At 41.6% G+C, this 17,168-nt stretch overlaps 1 protein-coding gene across 1 annotated transcript in view; it reads right to left on the reverse strand.

Moving 5' to 3' along the window:
• Positions 1 to 17,168, reverse strand: part of slit3 (slit homolog 3 (Drosophila)) — a 234,015-nt gene that overhangs the window by 206,419 nt on the left and 10,428 nt on the right. Inside the window, exons 2-4 of the mRNA XM_058649322.1 lie at positions 11,760 to 11,831; positions 6,775 to 6,846; positions 2,377 to 2,448 (exon numbers count right to left, since the gene is read on the reverse strand). Coding sequence (XP_058505305.1) covers positions 2,377 to 2,448; positions 6,775 to 6,846; positions 11,760 to 11,831 — 216 coding nt within the window. The remainder of the gene's footprint in view (positions 1 to 2,376; positions 2,449 to 6,774; positions 6,847 to 11,759; positions 11,832 to 17,168) is intronic.

Consider the following 17,168-nt stretch of genomic DNA (forward strand, 5'->3'; position numbering starts at 1 on the left):
TCCCTCCCCTCCATCTCCAAACCTCAGACCACAGAGCTTTAATAGGAGGGTTAAGAGGTAATTCCTATCACACTGCCATCATTTAATATCTAACCAAGGCTGACAGAGAGGAAGGTTACGAACCTAAACCAGAAAGCCACGAGCAAACCTCCCCTGTTCTTATTCTTATTCTCTCTTTCAGCCTCAGTCCCCGTGACTTAAGCTCTCCGCTCTCTCATTTCCTGCCTCTTCCGTGTTTCCTCTATCCTCTGTCCATACCTTGCCATTTACACGTCTGACGCTCAATTTGCAAAAAAATCGCAGCGTGGGACGGGATGAAACGCGCCGACAGAGAAAGAAGGACGAGAGAAAAACGAGAAAAGCGGAAAGAAAGAAAAAAATAAAGAGCAGGCGGAAACTCCAGACACTGTAATTTAAACAGTGCTGATGGCAAAGTAGGGATATAAAGAACATGAGATTTATAATGTTAAGTTTGGAACACGTTCACCCTTTCCATTCTCTGACTGAGTTGCATGAGAGCTCCATAGGGATCCATATTCAAGCGGCGATAAATAAAAGCTATCGAGACCAATTAGTGGTTTAATGGAATAGTAAGCCAGGCAGTGGAGGAAATAAGACTGTCACTCATGAGGAACAAGAGAACGGGTTGGAAAAGACAAACAGTGGGATGTGTCACATCTGTGTGTGTGTGTGTGTGTGCGTGTCTTTGCATCTTTCACTGTGTTCCTGATGTTCACATGTGGGGATTTTCACTGTGTGTGTGTGTGTGTGTGTGATCCTGCAAGCGACAGATATAAATGACAATGTGCTTTCAGCTGTAACAGTCTATTTCGCTGTCTTCGGCAATAAATCACACCTCACCGCAAATACACGAAACACATGGTCAGTCAGTCTGCGCCGGGTTCTTAATACGAGGTTCATGAGGTGCGTTCACATCCAGCTGGTTTTTATGCACATTTTCAATTTGCACATTTTTCAAAAAAGCGCAGAGTAGGAAAAGTGAAGAGCATCACGTCTGGGAGACGCATAGACGCTGATGTAATGATGAAAGGTGAATGTGGCAATAATACGTCACTCAGGCTTCCACGTGCCCTCTGGTTGACTTTTAAACGCAATCACTTTATGTCCTAAAATTATACATTCACTTTCATTTCTCTAAGCTCTTTGTGTTCTACAGTGGCAGAACAGTAGTAGATGTAAATGTATGTGAATTCTTAGAAATTTCTGTGAGAAATTGTGATACGGTTTGGAATAAAAACCTAATAAAACTTGGCGAATAAGCTCATATTAACATGTGTTTTAATAAACTGCAAGCCTATTGTGTATAGTATGAACTTATTATGTGCTTTTAAGAAACAATGATCACTATGACTGTGTAGATTAAGATCCAAGTTAATTTCAGAAGAATCAAGAGCTGACGCACTGTCGTTCTTGTTGCTAATTCAAACACAAGGTCGTCATTTATAAATTTTGGCTCATTCTGACTCGTGAAGAACACACGAAGACAATAAACAGGGACATTTTACGTTTTTTTTCCAACACGGAAAAGTTAAAGTACATTCCAAGGCATTTTGATTTATGAAAACATTATAGAGGAAAATGAGAGAAGTGACAAGTTGAATAAACCAGCACTGGTATTCAGACATAGCACGCATACACAGAAACAAATACAAAAGCGTGTCAATATGATGAATGCATGTATGCACGCATACAGCAGGTGCATCATATTTAAGCTCAATAAAACAGACACAAACAAATGCCCCAGAGATACACAGACGTGCACACACCCACCTCCAACTTCACATGAAGGCAGCCCTATAACAACAGCTATAAAGTTTAGAAGGTGTCGCAACCTTCAGCCCCAGCTGAAGGAGACTCTCTGAGGATGAAACAACGAGAAAAACCTGAGAGGAGAGAAAAAGTGCAGTCTGCGAACTTGAGATGAAAATGAGAGCGATCGAGGGCGAGCGGGGCAGTTCTCTGCATCAGCATGACCTCTTCTCTTCCACTCTGAATACTCTGGGAAAACTCCACACGCCCAAATGGACGTTCCTCACCAGTCCAAGCAAAACATTCACTCCAGGCACACTTTCACCTTTGAAAACAATGTCACACACACACACGTATACACACAATCTTACACGCACAATCTTTTTCACCTCTCCACGGGAGGACGGAGCATCGCCGTATCACCTGGCACGGTACTTGAACCCTCAACCCCCGGATATAAGACTTGACATTGCACCGTGGCCGGGTTCTTAAACAGATCATGTGTCATATCAAAAGAGCCAGAGACGAGGGGAGAGAGGGGAGAGCCGGAGAGAGAGAGAAGGATCGCTGGACGGTGAGGTAATAAAACAAGGAAGGTGTACTCACAGTCGTCCTAGTTTGGGGTTGGACTGGAAGAGAAGCTCCGGAAGAACCAGCAGTTTGTTTCTGTTCACGCGACTGCAGACACAAAGAGAAGGACAAATATGTATAATTTGGACAAATAGCATTGTAAACAGAAACTATATGTACTCCAATAAATACGCACATACAGACAAATAAATCACTCAGATTCATCCTTTTGTGAGAACCATCACCAACCAGCCAAGAGCTTCACCTTTGAGGTCAGTGAGTTCATGGTTCAAAGGTGAAACTCATGTGAAAGTCTGCCTGGTTTCCTGTGATCATGACCCACAGTTTATCACGGCGTGTTCTCTGTGTGTGTGTGTGTGTGTGTGTGTAAGTTACAGGCTATCAAGCTGTAAGTTCTTTAAAGGCAGTTATCACTATCGTTCCAGCATGTGCTCCGACCTGGGAGTGAGAGAGCGTTTCCTGAGGTCTTGCAAAAAAAATGATAGATATTGTGAGGACAAAAAACTGAACAAGGACATTTCAACATTCGTCAAGCTTTATTTATTAACTCTGGAAAAGAAATAAACTTTGACTGACTGATCTACATTTTTCTGATAAGGCAAAAAATGCACAAAATGCAAGCTCTTTGCCCAGGAATTCATACTCCATGTTTTTTTTCTCATGAATCTGCACTGATAGCTTTTCCATCAGTCACTGGGGTCAATGTAGCTTCTGAACGTATCCATCCTGTATTAACCTGCTAATACTGGTCAAGATAAACAAATATGAGAGGCTTTGGGCTCTTAAACCCCCGGGCTTTTCAAGAAGTCGTTTCAGGTGTGTGTCGCCAACATAAAAGTGTAATGTCATGAAAATGCAGACACACTGATGAAAACATAATGAAAAGCGTTTAAAATGAAAAACTAACAGACTTTATGTGTGAAAAAATATGATTTTAAAACTGCCAATCAGCAGGGGGGTAATACATATATTATTCAAGTAGTGTTTTTATCTCTTCATGGACATGCACTGCATAAAAGCAACAGTAATTTAGACTGTTTTATCTATCTCTGATCAGCACTTTGTTTCAGCTGTTGTTGTTTTTTTAAAGTGCTTTATGAATAAAGTTGGATTGGATTGACTTTTCACTGCTTTCTCCAGGTCCAAGTATACAATGACTTTTTATTTTAAGCTAAATAATTTGGGTATCGTGACTAATTGCACATTTTCTGACATTTATAGATAATTTGAGTTTGACAGAAGTCAAGCTTCCCTTCAATATTTACTGTGTTGTAGATTTATAACAAGGAGAGTTCTTGTATGCACCGAAGAGAACTTAAAGCTGCAGCGTGTAAAATACAAATTAAATACAAATAAATGTGTTACACTCAAACCATTGTCTGTTTTCATGTCTGTGGTGACACAGAGGGATGTACTTTATATGACAGGTGATGGAAGGAAGGAGGAAGCATCAAAGTTACGCTGGTAAAGAGAGAGGACAGCAAAATTTAGGGGAAGGAATTAGCCCGTGTTCTTTAAAACACCCCGAAATGAATGTTGAAAGAACAGTTGGAATGTGGACCTGGAGTCGTCCTTTCAGAAAGTTATTCAGGCTCACCTGAGGCGTGGGGGGTAAGGCTCAGGTAGTAGCAACCATGGCAGTGTTTTGGCGACTGTTGCATTGTTTATAAAATGATTATATATATATACATATGTCACGATTACATTTTTGTTTAAGTAGAACTGAACGAGAAATGAACACATGGCAGTTATTTAGAAAGGAATGAGAGGGAGAAGAAGATAGAGTCAGTGAAAAATGGGCTTGCGTTGGGCGTGTGTGTGTGTGTGTGTACTTTTTATTTGTAACATCTTACAGGACCTTTTCTGGCATAAACACTGACCTTGTCAGGATCATGGAGACCAAACCCTGGTCCAAATGAAGCAGAAAGTTTAGGGCTAAGATGTGAATTGTGCCAAGTACTAACATTAAGGTTTAGGTAAGGCGTTATATGGTTATAGTTAAAATCATGCAGTGTCCTAAGGAAAATAGCTGTGTGTGTGTGTGTGAGCAAGGGCGGGACTGGCTGCAGCAGAGATAGATGAGAACAGTGCGAGGAAAGGGAGTGAAAGTGTTATCAAGCTACCACGGCATTTGGCTGAGAGACGAGGCGTGCAGAGGAAAAAGAAAAGAAAAGGAGGGTGGGAAGGTCACGGGGGTCACAAAAAACAGTCTGTGTTGGAGAAGACACAGACAGCAACCTTTTAACCGCTGTGATAATGATAATAAGACCATGACTCCTGCGTGCACTGATGGAGGAAAAAGTTGCCGTCCAAAAAGTAAAGTTCACGACTGCCTTCTATTACAATTCAGGAGTCATTTTAGGACGTTTATTCACCATAAATGTTGTTTTTTTGGCATGGAACCTTTGAAATATTACCAACCCACAAATCTAAGGAGTTTCTGAATTTAATGAGTAAAGGTTATTATCACAATTAAGTCCAGGAAAAATGGCTTAGAAAAAGAAAACTCTGAGAAAACCTGTGTTGTCTTTGGAAAATATCAATCAGCTAACACAATACACAACGTAAAAGATTAAGCCAATCAAGATATTGGTTTTTCAGGCCACCTCTGAGTCTTCCACAAGAAAAATGAGGTGAAAATGCCCAAATACACAACTTTATAATTCATCCCTGACATAAGCGCCATGTTTTTCACATTGTGACTGCATAAATCACACAGACTCAGCACCGGGACCTCTCACCCCTCACCTTTCACCCTGATAAGGCACAACATCGGAGATTATGTCAGTAACGCATTTTAAAAAAAGCATTTAACTATCAGTAAAGTTAAAATGTCAGGATTCTTCAAAAGCGACTCTAAAATGTAATGATCCACATTTCAACATTTGACCGTGTGATGTTTAAGAATGCAAAGATGTCCGAACTGCACAAAGCTACTTTTAAAAACGAGTGCTATCACTTCCGCATAACTATTTTGCCCCCTGAACTCTCCCTCCCTCCCCTACCTCAACCTCTGACCCTCCCTGACACAGGGATTTAAGGAGCCTTTTAACATGAAAGCAGCCCCATCACCTCGCGCTCTCACTATCAGATGTGTGATCTCCATTTAAAGTCAAGATACACATGTTGCTGCCACTCAACCATCTCTCAATCCAGTGTCAGGGAGGTTTGCCATCATTTTTGTCTCGCTGTGTACGTCTCTCCTGCTCTACTGTGTCTAGATTTGAGTCAAAAAGCAGCAACATGTGCCCTACAGTCACTGCTGCTGGATGTGCGACAGCCGATGAAGGCAAGAGGCAATTTATTAAAAAACCCTCCTCTGGCAAGACAGCTGATCAAATGACATTAAATGACAGATACATCACGGAGGAAGACCTAAAGCAGCAATGTCAGTTCAACACAGCTACACTGGCCAAGTCATGTCAGGAAATGCTGCTCTCATCAGTTGAAGACCTCCAATATGGCAGCCAGAAGGTGTATTCAATCACCTGAAGGCTGCCTATAAAAACCTCTATAAAATCAAAGAAAAAAACCATCACAACCGTCCCAGAACTGTAGTGAAGAACAGTTCTCTTGTTTTATAGTTGGACTACATTCATTTATAAAGCTAGATGTAGACTGGCTATTACACTCCTGTTCTTGCCCCCTAATAAACTGCATTTGTGTCACTATTTCTTAGTGTTCCTCCTGTTGACTTTAGACAAAGAACTCAGTTTGGAGGGAAATCTTTGGGAAAATGAGCTCTCGCCTTATTGGCTTATGACGTCAGTAAACATTCTCGTGAGGTGTTAATGGTCTGAATCTTTAGTTTCACGTTTTCTGCAACGAATTTGAGGAAAATAGACAATAAAATACAGCATATATGAGTGACCGACATTTTAAAAACTGATCTAATCGCAACTTTTGAGGCTTCTGGTTCCGAGAAGGTTCCCCTCGTTTGTCATTGGTCAGCTTATTAGACACAACTCATGTTGTTTCATCCCTTAGACAACAGGATGTCAGTCCCTCGGCCCTAATCATTCCCCCACTGACTCATAAACATGCAGGTGTGTGTTGCGCCCTCACACCTCGATTCTATTGACTCGTGTCTCGGTGTAAACTGACGGACACACACTCACGCTAACGGGACAAGGCAATATCTATGGGAGATTCTGAGGTAGTGTGTGAAGTGGACGCACTCGGCCGTCGTCCAGGAAGACACTGGACGGACAGCAGCAGGAAGTCAAAGTTGCATGAGTGTCTGGCAAAAGTATAAAACAAATCTGCATGTGTGTGAATGCGTCTTTGCAGGTGTGCACACTTTGTTAAACTTTGACTTTGTGTACAGCTGATGGTTCTCTGTTTCTCACACACTCACACACACACACACACACACACACACACACGGACAGTTGTGTGAGACGGTTTACTTACAGCCGCTCCAGCAGCCTGAGGTCTTGGAAGGCTCCGCGCTCGACGACACTGATTTGGTTGTCCTCCAGATGACTACAGCGATGAACATAAAGAGACAGAAAAGGAGGGGGGAAAAAACCACAGATGTAGTTACTAACCTTTTTAAAACAAATCCAGAATTCACTTAACAGAAACACTAGCAGTCTTGGGGAAATGCCAGTCAAGACAAGGTAGAGGAACCAGACAGCGCCAACGGAGGCAATGAAAATATCATTAACTTTACATACAGGAGACAGGAGGTCATTCTTCAAAAACGCTGCGACTTAAATACAGCACTGAGAGACGACCAGGTGGTTGGCAATATCTATCTCCAGTCGGCTCCGCTCGCTGACCCGCGAGTTCACACCAGAGGAAGAAACACCAGATAAATCTCATTTTCTGGCCAGTGCAAACAGCAAAACCAGCTGCCTGCCAGAATTACACATTTCAAACATCGAGAGAGACACTCGCACCTTTTTAAAAAGAAAAAAGAAAAACCTTGTATAAACAAGCAATCAGTGAGACGGACAAATGAATCTGGCGTGAAGCAGAAGTTTCAGACACGGAGCGTTTCACAAATGTCACAATCTCGCCCAGGGCCAAAACAAACAATCAACCACCTATTCCTCTTCCCATCCTCCAATGGACATCGTCTCCATTTCTCTTTTGCCTTTCCGGGGATGATCCCGGAGTAACTCACATTCCTCCATTTACCTCTCAGCTCTCTGCGGGTGCTGTAATGTTTTTTGGGGCAATCTAAGGTTTTCCAGATGGGACAGCAAAACGAGAACATCGACACAGATATGCGTGTTTATACGTCCTGTCTGAGGACGTTAGAGAGGCTGATGTGAGTGGAGGAGGTAGAGAGAGAGAGAGAGAGAGAGAGAGAGAGAGCAGCAAAATAAAGAATCCACGGATGACAGAATAGATTGAGTGAGAGATAAAAAAACGATAAAAACAAAATCTAAACAGGGCCAAATAAGAGGAAAGGAGACGCAGTCTGGCGTGCCATATTGACTTGAAATCGTTTTGGCACGGCCTTCCTTTAAACGTTCTGTGTCTAGACAGGTAACTGTCATAACTGTGAGTTCATGGTCCGTCGTGAATTCATACACAAATACACGCATACAGAATACGATATAGTGGGCAAGACGAGCGGTTTATAGCAAAATTGATATTGTAATTTGAAACAATGCAATTAGGCTGCAGTTTAAGTGGAAATATGTATAAAGTTGCCATTCTTTCCATTGGATACAGAGATATTAATGTTTTGACAGTGTCATGTGGTCATGTTCAATAACTACTCCTCTGTGAATACTGAACTTAACCTTGACTTGTATTCAATTATATTCCGAATCAGATGACAAATGCAATATCGTATTATCTAAAATTAAATATTTTGAGATGTAGAGTTATAAAACTTTCTTTTTCTAACATTTTCCATTTGGTTTACACTTAAAAAAAGTATTTTGTAGAGTTGTAAAATGATTTAGTGACATTTTTTTAAGAAGAATCAAATCAGCTTTGTTTATCCGGCGTGCTTGATTTAGTTTATACACAGACGCAGTAGTGCGCTGGTAGCGAGCTTATCCAAACACACACACATACTGTAATAACCACATAACATGTGCACAGTCGTGACTTCAACCCATCAGTCATAATTTACAGTCCGGCCGGCATTAACGCGGCATGTTTATTCCACGCAGCTTAGGCCTTTTCTTCATGCTGAGAGAATAAAAGCCCAAATCGAGACATAACTTTGAGTAACTATTGGGTTCATACGTCCAAACGAGGGATCAACCAGCATGCTGATTTACTGAAGAAAGCTTTAACATGGCAAGGGATCACAAGCCACATGGTGCTGAAAGTAAATATAGGAATATTGTTCAGATGAGGTACTTTTTGTTATATTAGTCCGTATTATTCAGTCATTATTCATCAACAGAGGCGGAGGGAAGAAGGAAGATATACTGCATTCATGTGTGTGGGGCCTGGTGTGTCTCATAACGTTCATTCAGCCATATTAGAGAGTCTTAGCAACCATTATAAAAAAAAAAAAGCACAATGATGTCATGCTACCTTGTGGCAAACTGCGAGCTCCTCTCCCACTGAAGGAAACGAGGGAACACTTCAGGGAATATTAGCTTCACTTGTTTACGCAAAACGAGCGAAACCGCATTAATTCTCCCCCCAGCCAAATGTTTAATATCAAGCAAGAGTTTTCACCTACGTCTAAATTTGTTTGGAATTACTCAATTTCTCCACAGTCTGGAAGAAATCTTGCGAGGACGCGCTGCCAAGGATATTATGGTAAGTGCTGTGTCCTTACAGAGACGAGCTGCGTGCGCGATTACAGCGCACAGATCAGACTAAGAACGCACACATTACCCGACTGGATGATGCTTTTTTTTTGTGTGTGTGTGTGTTACGCATTAATATTTAACCAGATAACAGCGTCACTACGTTTGAAAGTTAAATAACTGATCATTGTGTTTTAACCTTTAGTTCCAGAGGTGTTGATGAATAACCAGATCACTCAGCTGTGGATTGTTCTTGTAGGAGTTTCTGAGGGCTTGTCACGCCTCATGTCTTCGCAGTGTAGGCATCGTTCTGCAGCTAGAGAATGCTATAATCATTCAACGAAACTGGAAACTTTTCCAGTGTGCATGTGTGCGCTTGTGTACGTGTGTACATGTTTATGAGTGTGTGTGTGTGTGTGTGTGTGAGAGAGCGAGAGAGACAGAGAGGGAGAGGCAGAGTGATATAAAGATAGAGGGGGAGGTACAATAAAGTAACAGAGTCAAGGCTGCACTGCTTTTGTTTCATCACTTGTTGCGTGTTTGTGTGTGTGTGTTTGTTCTTGTATGAGTAGTCCTCAGGGGGACCAAAACCTGGTCCTGATGAGGTGGAACCTGTTCTCTGAGAAACTGGTTAAGTTTAGGGCCAAGGTTTGAATTAGGGTTAGGTTAAGGTAACTGGATATGGTTAAGGTTGGGGATCATTTTCGCTGTCGAATGAATGGATGAATGGAAGTCAATGAGAGTCCTTAGGATAGCTATGCAAACCTGTGTGTGTGTGTGTGTGTGTGTGTGTGTGTGTGTGTGTGTGTGTGAGCGTGTGGTTGAAACTGCACTTTCTGCTCTCTTTCCCAAGCCATCTCCTTCCCATTTCTTTAACAGATTTGGAGTGGGGAAATGTCACAGCAGTTTATCACCGACCACATGAAACAAGCTGCTGGCCCTCCCCAAACAAACACACTCTCTCACTTACACACAAACACGCATCCTTGTCTCAAGTACACAGGATGCACTTAAATAGAGGTCTCACTCTCTTCTCTTTCTCTTTGTCCAGCTCAAATATACACACACACAAACACTGTGATAAAAACCTAACAGACTCACTGAACATGAACTCCTAAACTCACCGTGGTCCCTTTAAGTACAGTTAGAGTCAAACAAAATGTAAAAACACACACATGCACAAACCTACGTCCAGTACTCGGTGTAGTTTGTGATGCAAGTGTATTTTTATCTGCCCGGTCTGGTTAAAACAGAGTGAGGAGGGAAGCTGCATGCAGCCAACAGTGATTATAGTTATTACAGGCCTCTCTCTCTCTCCCTCTCTCTCTCCCTCTCTCTCTCTCTCACACACACACACACACACACACACACACATTTGAGCCACTTGAGTCAGAAGAGCCCTTGAAGTCATCGGGACAGCAGAGAGGACACGAGGAGTCACACTCTACAGAGCACAGCCGTTTAGACACGATGAGTAAGACAAGTTGGAGTAAGACAAGTAATGACTTAAGCATACGACTGAATGGAGGGCGTCTTTATTTTGGAAACAGTGAAAACAGGCAAAAAAAACATAAGACTGAGAATATGTTACAGTTAAGATGTTCATTGACACCTGTGACACCTGTGTTGCACTGTCAAGCTTAAATTGTTGGCAAATTCAAAGCATATAGTATGTTAGATAGTTTGTATTCCAGTGCACATCCTGCTTTGGGGCCAACATGAGCAGTAGAAGGTAATCTGAAAATGTGAGTATATTTAAAATACAAATTGTGAACCTGTCCTTTGAGCCTCAATACTCGACTTCAAAGTCTCTGGGTTTCCCAGTGTTGCAAAAACTTGGGAAATTATTCAGCACATGTATCACTGCGAGTCAACAGTAAACAGTTGCATTATCATCTTTTCCTCCTACACACGGTCCACAGTGAGTCACAATTTCTTGGTAACACTTTTACACATCTTGTTGTGTTGCTTGTTTAACAAATGGGAGTCTTTTTCTACTTGTTGCTGCCATGTCAGCGCACGATATCGCTATTATGTTACCTTGTAAATATTCAGCAATTACGACACGGACTCCTTGGATAAGACACGTAAATTCCCCTCTGCCCCCGAAATTCCCCTCATTAGGTTGAGAAACTGTATTTTATAGAGACGTATTTTCCCCTATAGCATCGCACAGGGCTATTAGGTAAATATAGCATTTGTCTAATTACTCCAGCATGGAAGCTTTTCTGTTAATGGGACTCCTCATAAAGCAACAAATACCAAGACACGACAAGGAGAACGAGGGAGAAGAATAGACCAGGAAAAACCGGTGGATTCAACCTCAAACCTAACCAACTCGTAAGAGCGTCCTCTAATTTCTTACCTCTGTGAGTAAGTTCTGGATTTGGTGACTTGCTTGTTTAAGAACACAAAAATGTTTAAACAAATTGAAGATGGATTCCTGCGTTCCTTATACCAGGGCTTTTGTTTAAAACCATCACATTTTTGGAATTTTTTTTTTTTTTTTTGAGTTGTTACACTTCAGTTGTTTACACCAAGGTGAGATTATATATACTTTTGTGGAAAAAATAGTCAGAACAAATGTTTTTATATGATTTGTATGACTGAAAATACACAACTGACAAAGAAAACATGTGAAGCAATGAAAGAAAGAAACAAACTTACAGAATCCGTAGGTTCTTGAGGCCAGAGAAGTCCACTTTAGTGATTCTGGTGATGTTGTTTCTGTTCAAATCCCTACAGGAGGAAACACAGAGATTAGAAATAAAGTTGATTTCAACAACATGAGACAGCACACAGTATTTTTATGACACGAATAATAATAAGCAAATGAGGATTGTGAGCACCCGCTGTGTGTGTGTGTTCTGTGCAGTGTGCCGTTCTGTGCTTTCACCAAGTCAAAGGAACAAATGTTGCAGTTGCACAAAGCACGGTGAAGCCCTGAAGCCATCGAGCCCACACACACATAAACACAAACAATCACAAACCAAAACACACCAACACTCTGCTCCTACTGCACAGGCAACAAGAGATTTTGTGCACACAGCTTTTAATGCTGCCCTGATTCAGCTCATTTTCCAACATGAAAAATAATTAGGTGCTATGAAATTATCTTTTCTCTTTTCCATCACCATAGTTTAAAAGCTTACAGCGTTTCCTGGCTGTCATTCAATCTGTTTTAACTACGAGCTCACAACGTATACACACTGCAATACGAACTGACCGCATGAGTGTGTATAGACTGGTTTCTTTTTTATTCAGGCGATGATGTTTATTGAAACGCTGTCGCACTGGAGGAATTAGAGCAAGGGGGAAAAAAAAAACTCTCTTTCTCTCTCACACACACACAAGAGAACACAGACAAACAATTTCTCTCTTATTTCACACACACTCTCACATGTGCGCATAAACAGAGTCTGCTCCTGCCGACGCAGCCTGAATGTGTGTTTTTCATAACACACCTAAACATTTATAAATCTGATTTAAGACCATATTAGGTTTCAAAAGGCTTCCCCAAGCTTAAGGACCTCTAATAGGAGACATACCCCTGCCTGACGCAGGGAGGGCAGAGACGTCGCTTCCCTAAAAGTCTCTCTGTAAAGCAATTGCAGAGCTTCTCCTCTTCAAACAATATATATATTAGAAAATAGCGGCGAAGAACATGTGAATGAAATTACAGCTGCAGAGTTTCTCTCCGCTCTTCTGTTTGGGGTTTTTAGGCATGTCTAAAATATGGCTGGATGGTGCACTGTAGCTATAGTTATCATATGAACGATATCAGCACACTTTATCAACGGTTTACCCACTCACTCGTGAGTAAATGCACCTGCTTCTACATTACTGCTTTTGGTTTAGCTGAGATGTCGTTCTCTTTTAGAGGGAGGGAGGACTCTGTGTTTGTGCATAGTGTAAACTGCAATGAAAATGGCAGAGAGGGAGACAGAAACACTGTGACTGCCGCACGAGCTGTGGATGTGCAGTGCACCTGACGGTGTGTGGAACAATCACTGATATATAGTCATTCAAGTAAAAAATATGTTTTATTTTCTCCTCCCCTTATTTTACTATTCCATTTCACCGTTTATCTTCAACACTTGTTTTGTACTTCACCCCGAAACGCCACGATAAAATAAACTCCCCTTCACCGACAAGGAGACGTGCTTACTTGGATTTACAGCCAAGAGGACAAATGAAATTATTTTAGTAATTATTTTACTTTTCTGTCAACGACCCAAGAAAAGCATAAATGATTGAAACATGAAATGACTGAAAACATAAGCAAAAAATTCTGAATGATTATTTTTGCCGATCAAATATCAGCCTTGAAACGTTCTGCTGTGAACCTCCGAACCGTACACGGAGCCAAACATTTGGACTCTAAAGCAAAAGGATGAAGAAAACGTGAAAAAAAAATCTGAAATGAAATTCATGGCTATGATTTTCATCGACATTGCATTGCCAGATACTTATTTGACAGTGAGCCGCTCCGCCATCATCCAAACTGGATGCTGCTAGGCGATTGCTAGCTGCTTTGGAAAGAGAGGCCGCTTGATGAGTCTCCTCTTGGATGTGATGAAAAACTCAGTGCTGCATTGATTTATCATGTTTCATCTTTGGGAGAGAGGCACTTTCACTGGGAAGAAACTGATTTTGATTTTTTTTTTCCTCTCTCTTGTTGATATGTAATGTCATGTATACTTTCCATTTTGAGTGACTCTGAGGCAGTATCCAATCTGGAAATTTCTGCTCCCCATCACTCGACCTCTATCCATCCTCTCCTCCCTCTGTTATATGTCACTCCTTATCTTTTCACATTTGGCAACAACCTCTTAGTTTTCCTTTTTTTTCCCTCTCTCCTTTAATCTATCTCACATCTGTCCTTTCCCTTGTCACTGATCTTTAATGTCAATCTGTCCTTCAAAGCCTGCCTCAACCTGTGTTCCCAACCTTCCTCTCGACTTTTTCCTTTCTAATCTCCCTTCTTTTACAGTGTCTACCCTTCATTCAATCTCTCATGTCTTATCTTTCGCTGTTTCACAGTTGACTAAACTGTTTTTCTTTGCCTTCCTCCGTTTTTCTCTCTTTGTGTAATCTCTCCCCTTTTATCTCGATCTCTCACTCTTTTATGGTCGGGCTGTATTTTTTCCTACCCTAATCTCTCCATCCTTATCTCCATCTCTCTCTTGTTCGCAGTGGAAACTTGTGCGCTCACCAGGGGAACCGCTCTGTGGTCAAACAAACAGCGAGGATACAGGGCCAGGTGGAGAACGCAATGACATCATCCTGTCGAAAATCACGGCATCGCATCTTAAGACAGTCACAGGCGCTGCCAGGGGAAAATGAAGTGCGATGTGGAGTTGAATTACAAGCAGAAGTCGATCATTTTCATGTTGTCTTTAAGTAAAAAAGGTAATTTTTGTGTGACATGCTCCATATCACAGCCATAGAGTAAGTCATGAAGTTATACTATGTATAACTCGCTGACAACATATAAAACAATAGTCATATATGGTAGCTGGTAACACACCGGCTTGTTTCTTTGTAGGATGAGTAAAGTATAGACGACAGCACCTCAGTGCTTTGTCTCCTCAGCATTAAAGAAAAGGAGGCATTCATTGAAATACAGAGCATCAGAATCAGGTGCAGTGTATTGACTTTAAACATATTGAATGTTGTGTGATTGTGCATTGGAATGAGGACAGGCGTAATCAGGCATCCGTCTCAAAGAGAGAAGTTCAGATAAAAGTTACTGCACTGAAGACAGCGTAGAGAAACTACAAAGAAGTTCAAACTTCAAATGTACAGTATATAATCACGATATTCTTATGATGATTAAACATTTAGAGCCAACAAAATCAACAAGCCTGATTGAAGACTGGGAAGATACAATGCAAAATTAGGGCCGCTGTTTGAACAATGTAAAGTAAGTGGGGCGTGGGCGCTTTTACGCATCTGGTGGGCTGGAGCTTGGAGATCCACTCCACCCAGCAGTAAAGCTTAAGTTAGCTTTAAATTTAACTGACCAGCTGCCGGCTAGAAAACGAAAGAACAAGAGGCTTTTGCACAAAAAGCCTTAACTACTGTTTGTTTCCATTATGGGCTGATGATAAGGTGTGCGTGCATGTGTGTGTGTGTGTGTGTGTTTGCGAGAAGTGGATAAGACAAGAATGCAAACAGCAGGTGTTCGGGGGAATTAATATACCATACAACATGCACACACAAGAGGCACAGACAGCTCCCCACCACATCTCAGCACAGACCAGTGAAACCAGCGAACCCTGTAGTCTGGCTGTTAGGCACACAGAGTGTAAAAAGGTATATATGAGGTGGGTGACTCACTCACAATAAGGGAGGCATATTAAGAGCAGTTAAGAGAGTTTTGTTAAGAGAGTTTTGTATCTTAACAGCCAGAAAACAACAAAAACAGTTTGCTAATATGAAGATAAAGATTCATAGAACTTGTGTGTTACATCTTAAAATGTAATGACCATAGGGATACGCACTGAACCTTTGTTAAATTGATGTTTAAGAAAATTATATTGTGATTATGTGTTGTTTTGGGATTAATATTCAGACTTTACTCGTTGCAATTCCTATGCCATGACCTCTCCCAACTTTATGGGACAGGCCATACTTTCACAGAGGTCCACTAGAGTCCACATGGTCATGCCGATCCGACGCAGATTACCACAAGTCTGCAGAGACACAACATTAGCACAACACTCAGCAGTCCAGTTGGTGGCGTGCTCTTGATACAAACGAAGAAAGAAGGTAACCAAGGAAGCTTGCTTCAGGTTATACGAGGATGTCCACTGTTACCCAAACATCAACAACTCTGAAGTAGCGAAGGACATGCAAATGAAGTCGAACCCCTGGTGAGAAATCGCAGCTACTTAAACTTAACAAGGCGAGATCGAGAACACATGCATGCAAACCTAGACGGACGCGTAGCCTCGTTTAAGTATGAACGTGAACAAAAGCTATGGTTAACCGTGTCATGTTAAGAGACACAACACTTTTAGTTGCGGCCTTCTTCTATTCTTTGTCCCCATTGTGCACATATTAGCGTCTGTCTAGGTTTTCCATTTTCTTGACCTTTGGCGTCTTTTTCCTGTATCTGGGGACAACAATAAAGAAACAGCGAGTAAACTGTTTCCTCTCTTTGTTCTGTCTCGGTCTATCCGTCTCTGACACCGAGACATTTCCTCTTTTCACTTTTGCTCTCACTTTATCAGCCACTGCATCCTTATCTCTCCATCCCTCCATCCTTTTGCCTTTCATCCTCTGCTGCTCTGCACAGAACGCTTCGTTTCCGAGTGTGTTCATTTCCTGTGCTAATCTCCTGTTATTTTCCACAACGCTCTTGTACCTCTTCACTCTCTCATTCCTCCTTTCTTGCTCTCCACTCTGAGATAGGTATGCTCAATTTCGCTCTCTGAAATCTCCCAGTTACGCAAGGAATCCTAATTGCCTTCTTCCTTTTCCTCTGCTCTCCATGACAGTGTCGGCCAGTGGAGGTGGGAGGGAGGGAGGGGGGCAAGGCATCAAACCATTCAAAAATAGCCTTCAGTACTCCCTCGTTTACAGTAATTGTAATCTCGCTTGATAGGAAAACAAGGTGCGAATAAAACAGTGAGAAACAAAGCAGGAAAAACATGAAACAAGGGTCACAGCTGAAACCAAAATGCAAACGTTTTCTGCCGCAGTTTCATGAGGGACATCAGTCACATCCAAACAAGCGCTCCTACCGTCTCCCTCTACAAATGGCAAAGCGGCTTTACAGCCCATGACTCAAAGAAGCAGAAACCGGCGATGAGGAAAATACACACATACTGTGAGTGCCAGACACAGGAAAATGAAAGTTCTATCAAGACAAATAGATACGACAAAAGAAATGCAAAAGAAAGCCAGATAATTGGCAGTGAGAAGAAGCAGCATTTATTTATTTATTTTTATAAACTAACATCCATCATTGTCTCTCACACAGAAAAATAATTATTCAGAGGTTGTGTGTGTCTCATGTTGATTATATTCTTATGTACCCGTGAAGCTGCTTTAATAAGCTAATCACAT

This window comes from Solea solea, chromosome 14 (genome assembly GCF_958295425.1).
Source record: "Solea solea chromosome 14, fSolSol10.1, whole genome shotgun sequence".
In the NCBI taxonomy this organism is placed as follows: domain Eukaryota; kingdom Metazoa; phylum Chordata; class Actinopteri; order Pleuronectiformes; family Soleidae; genus Solea; species Solea solea.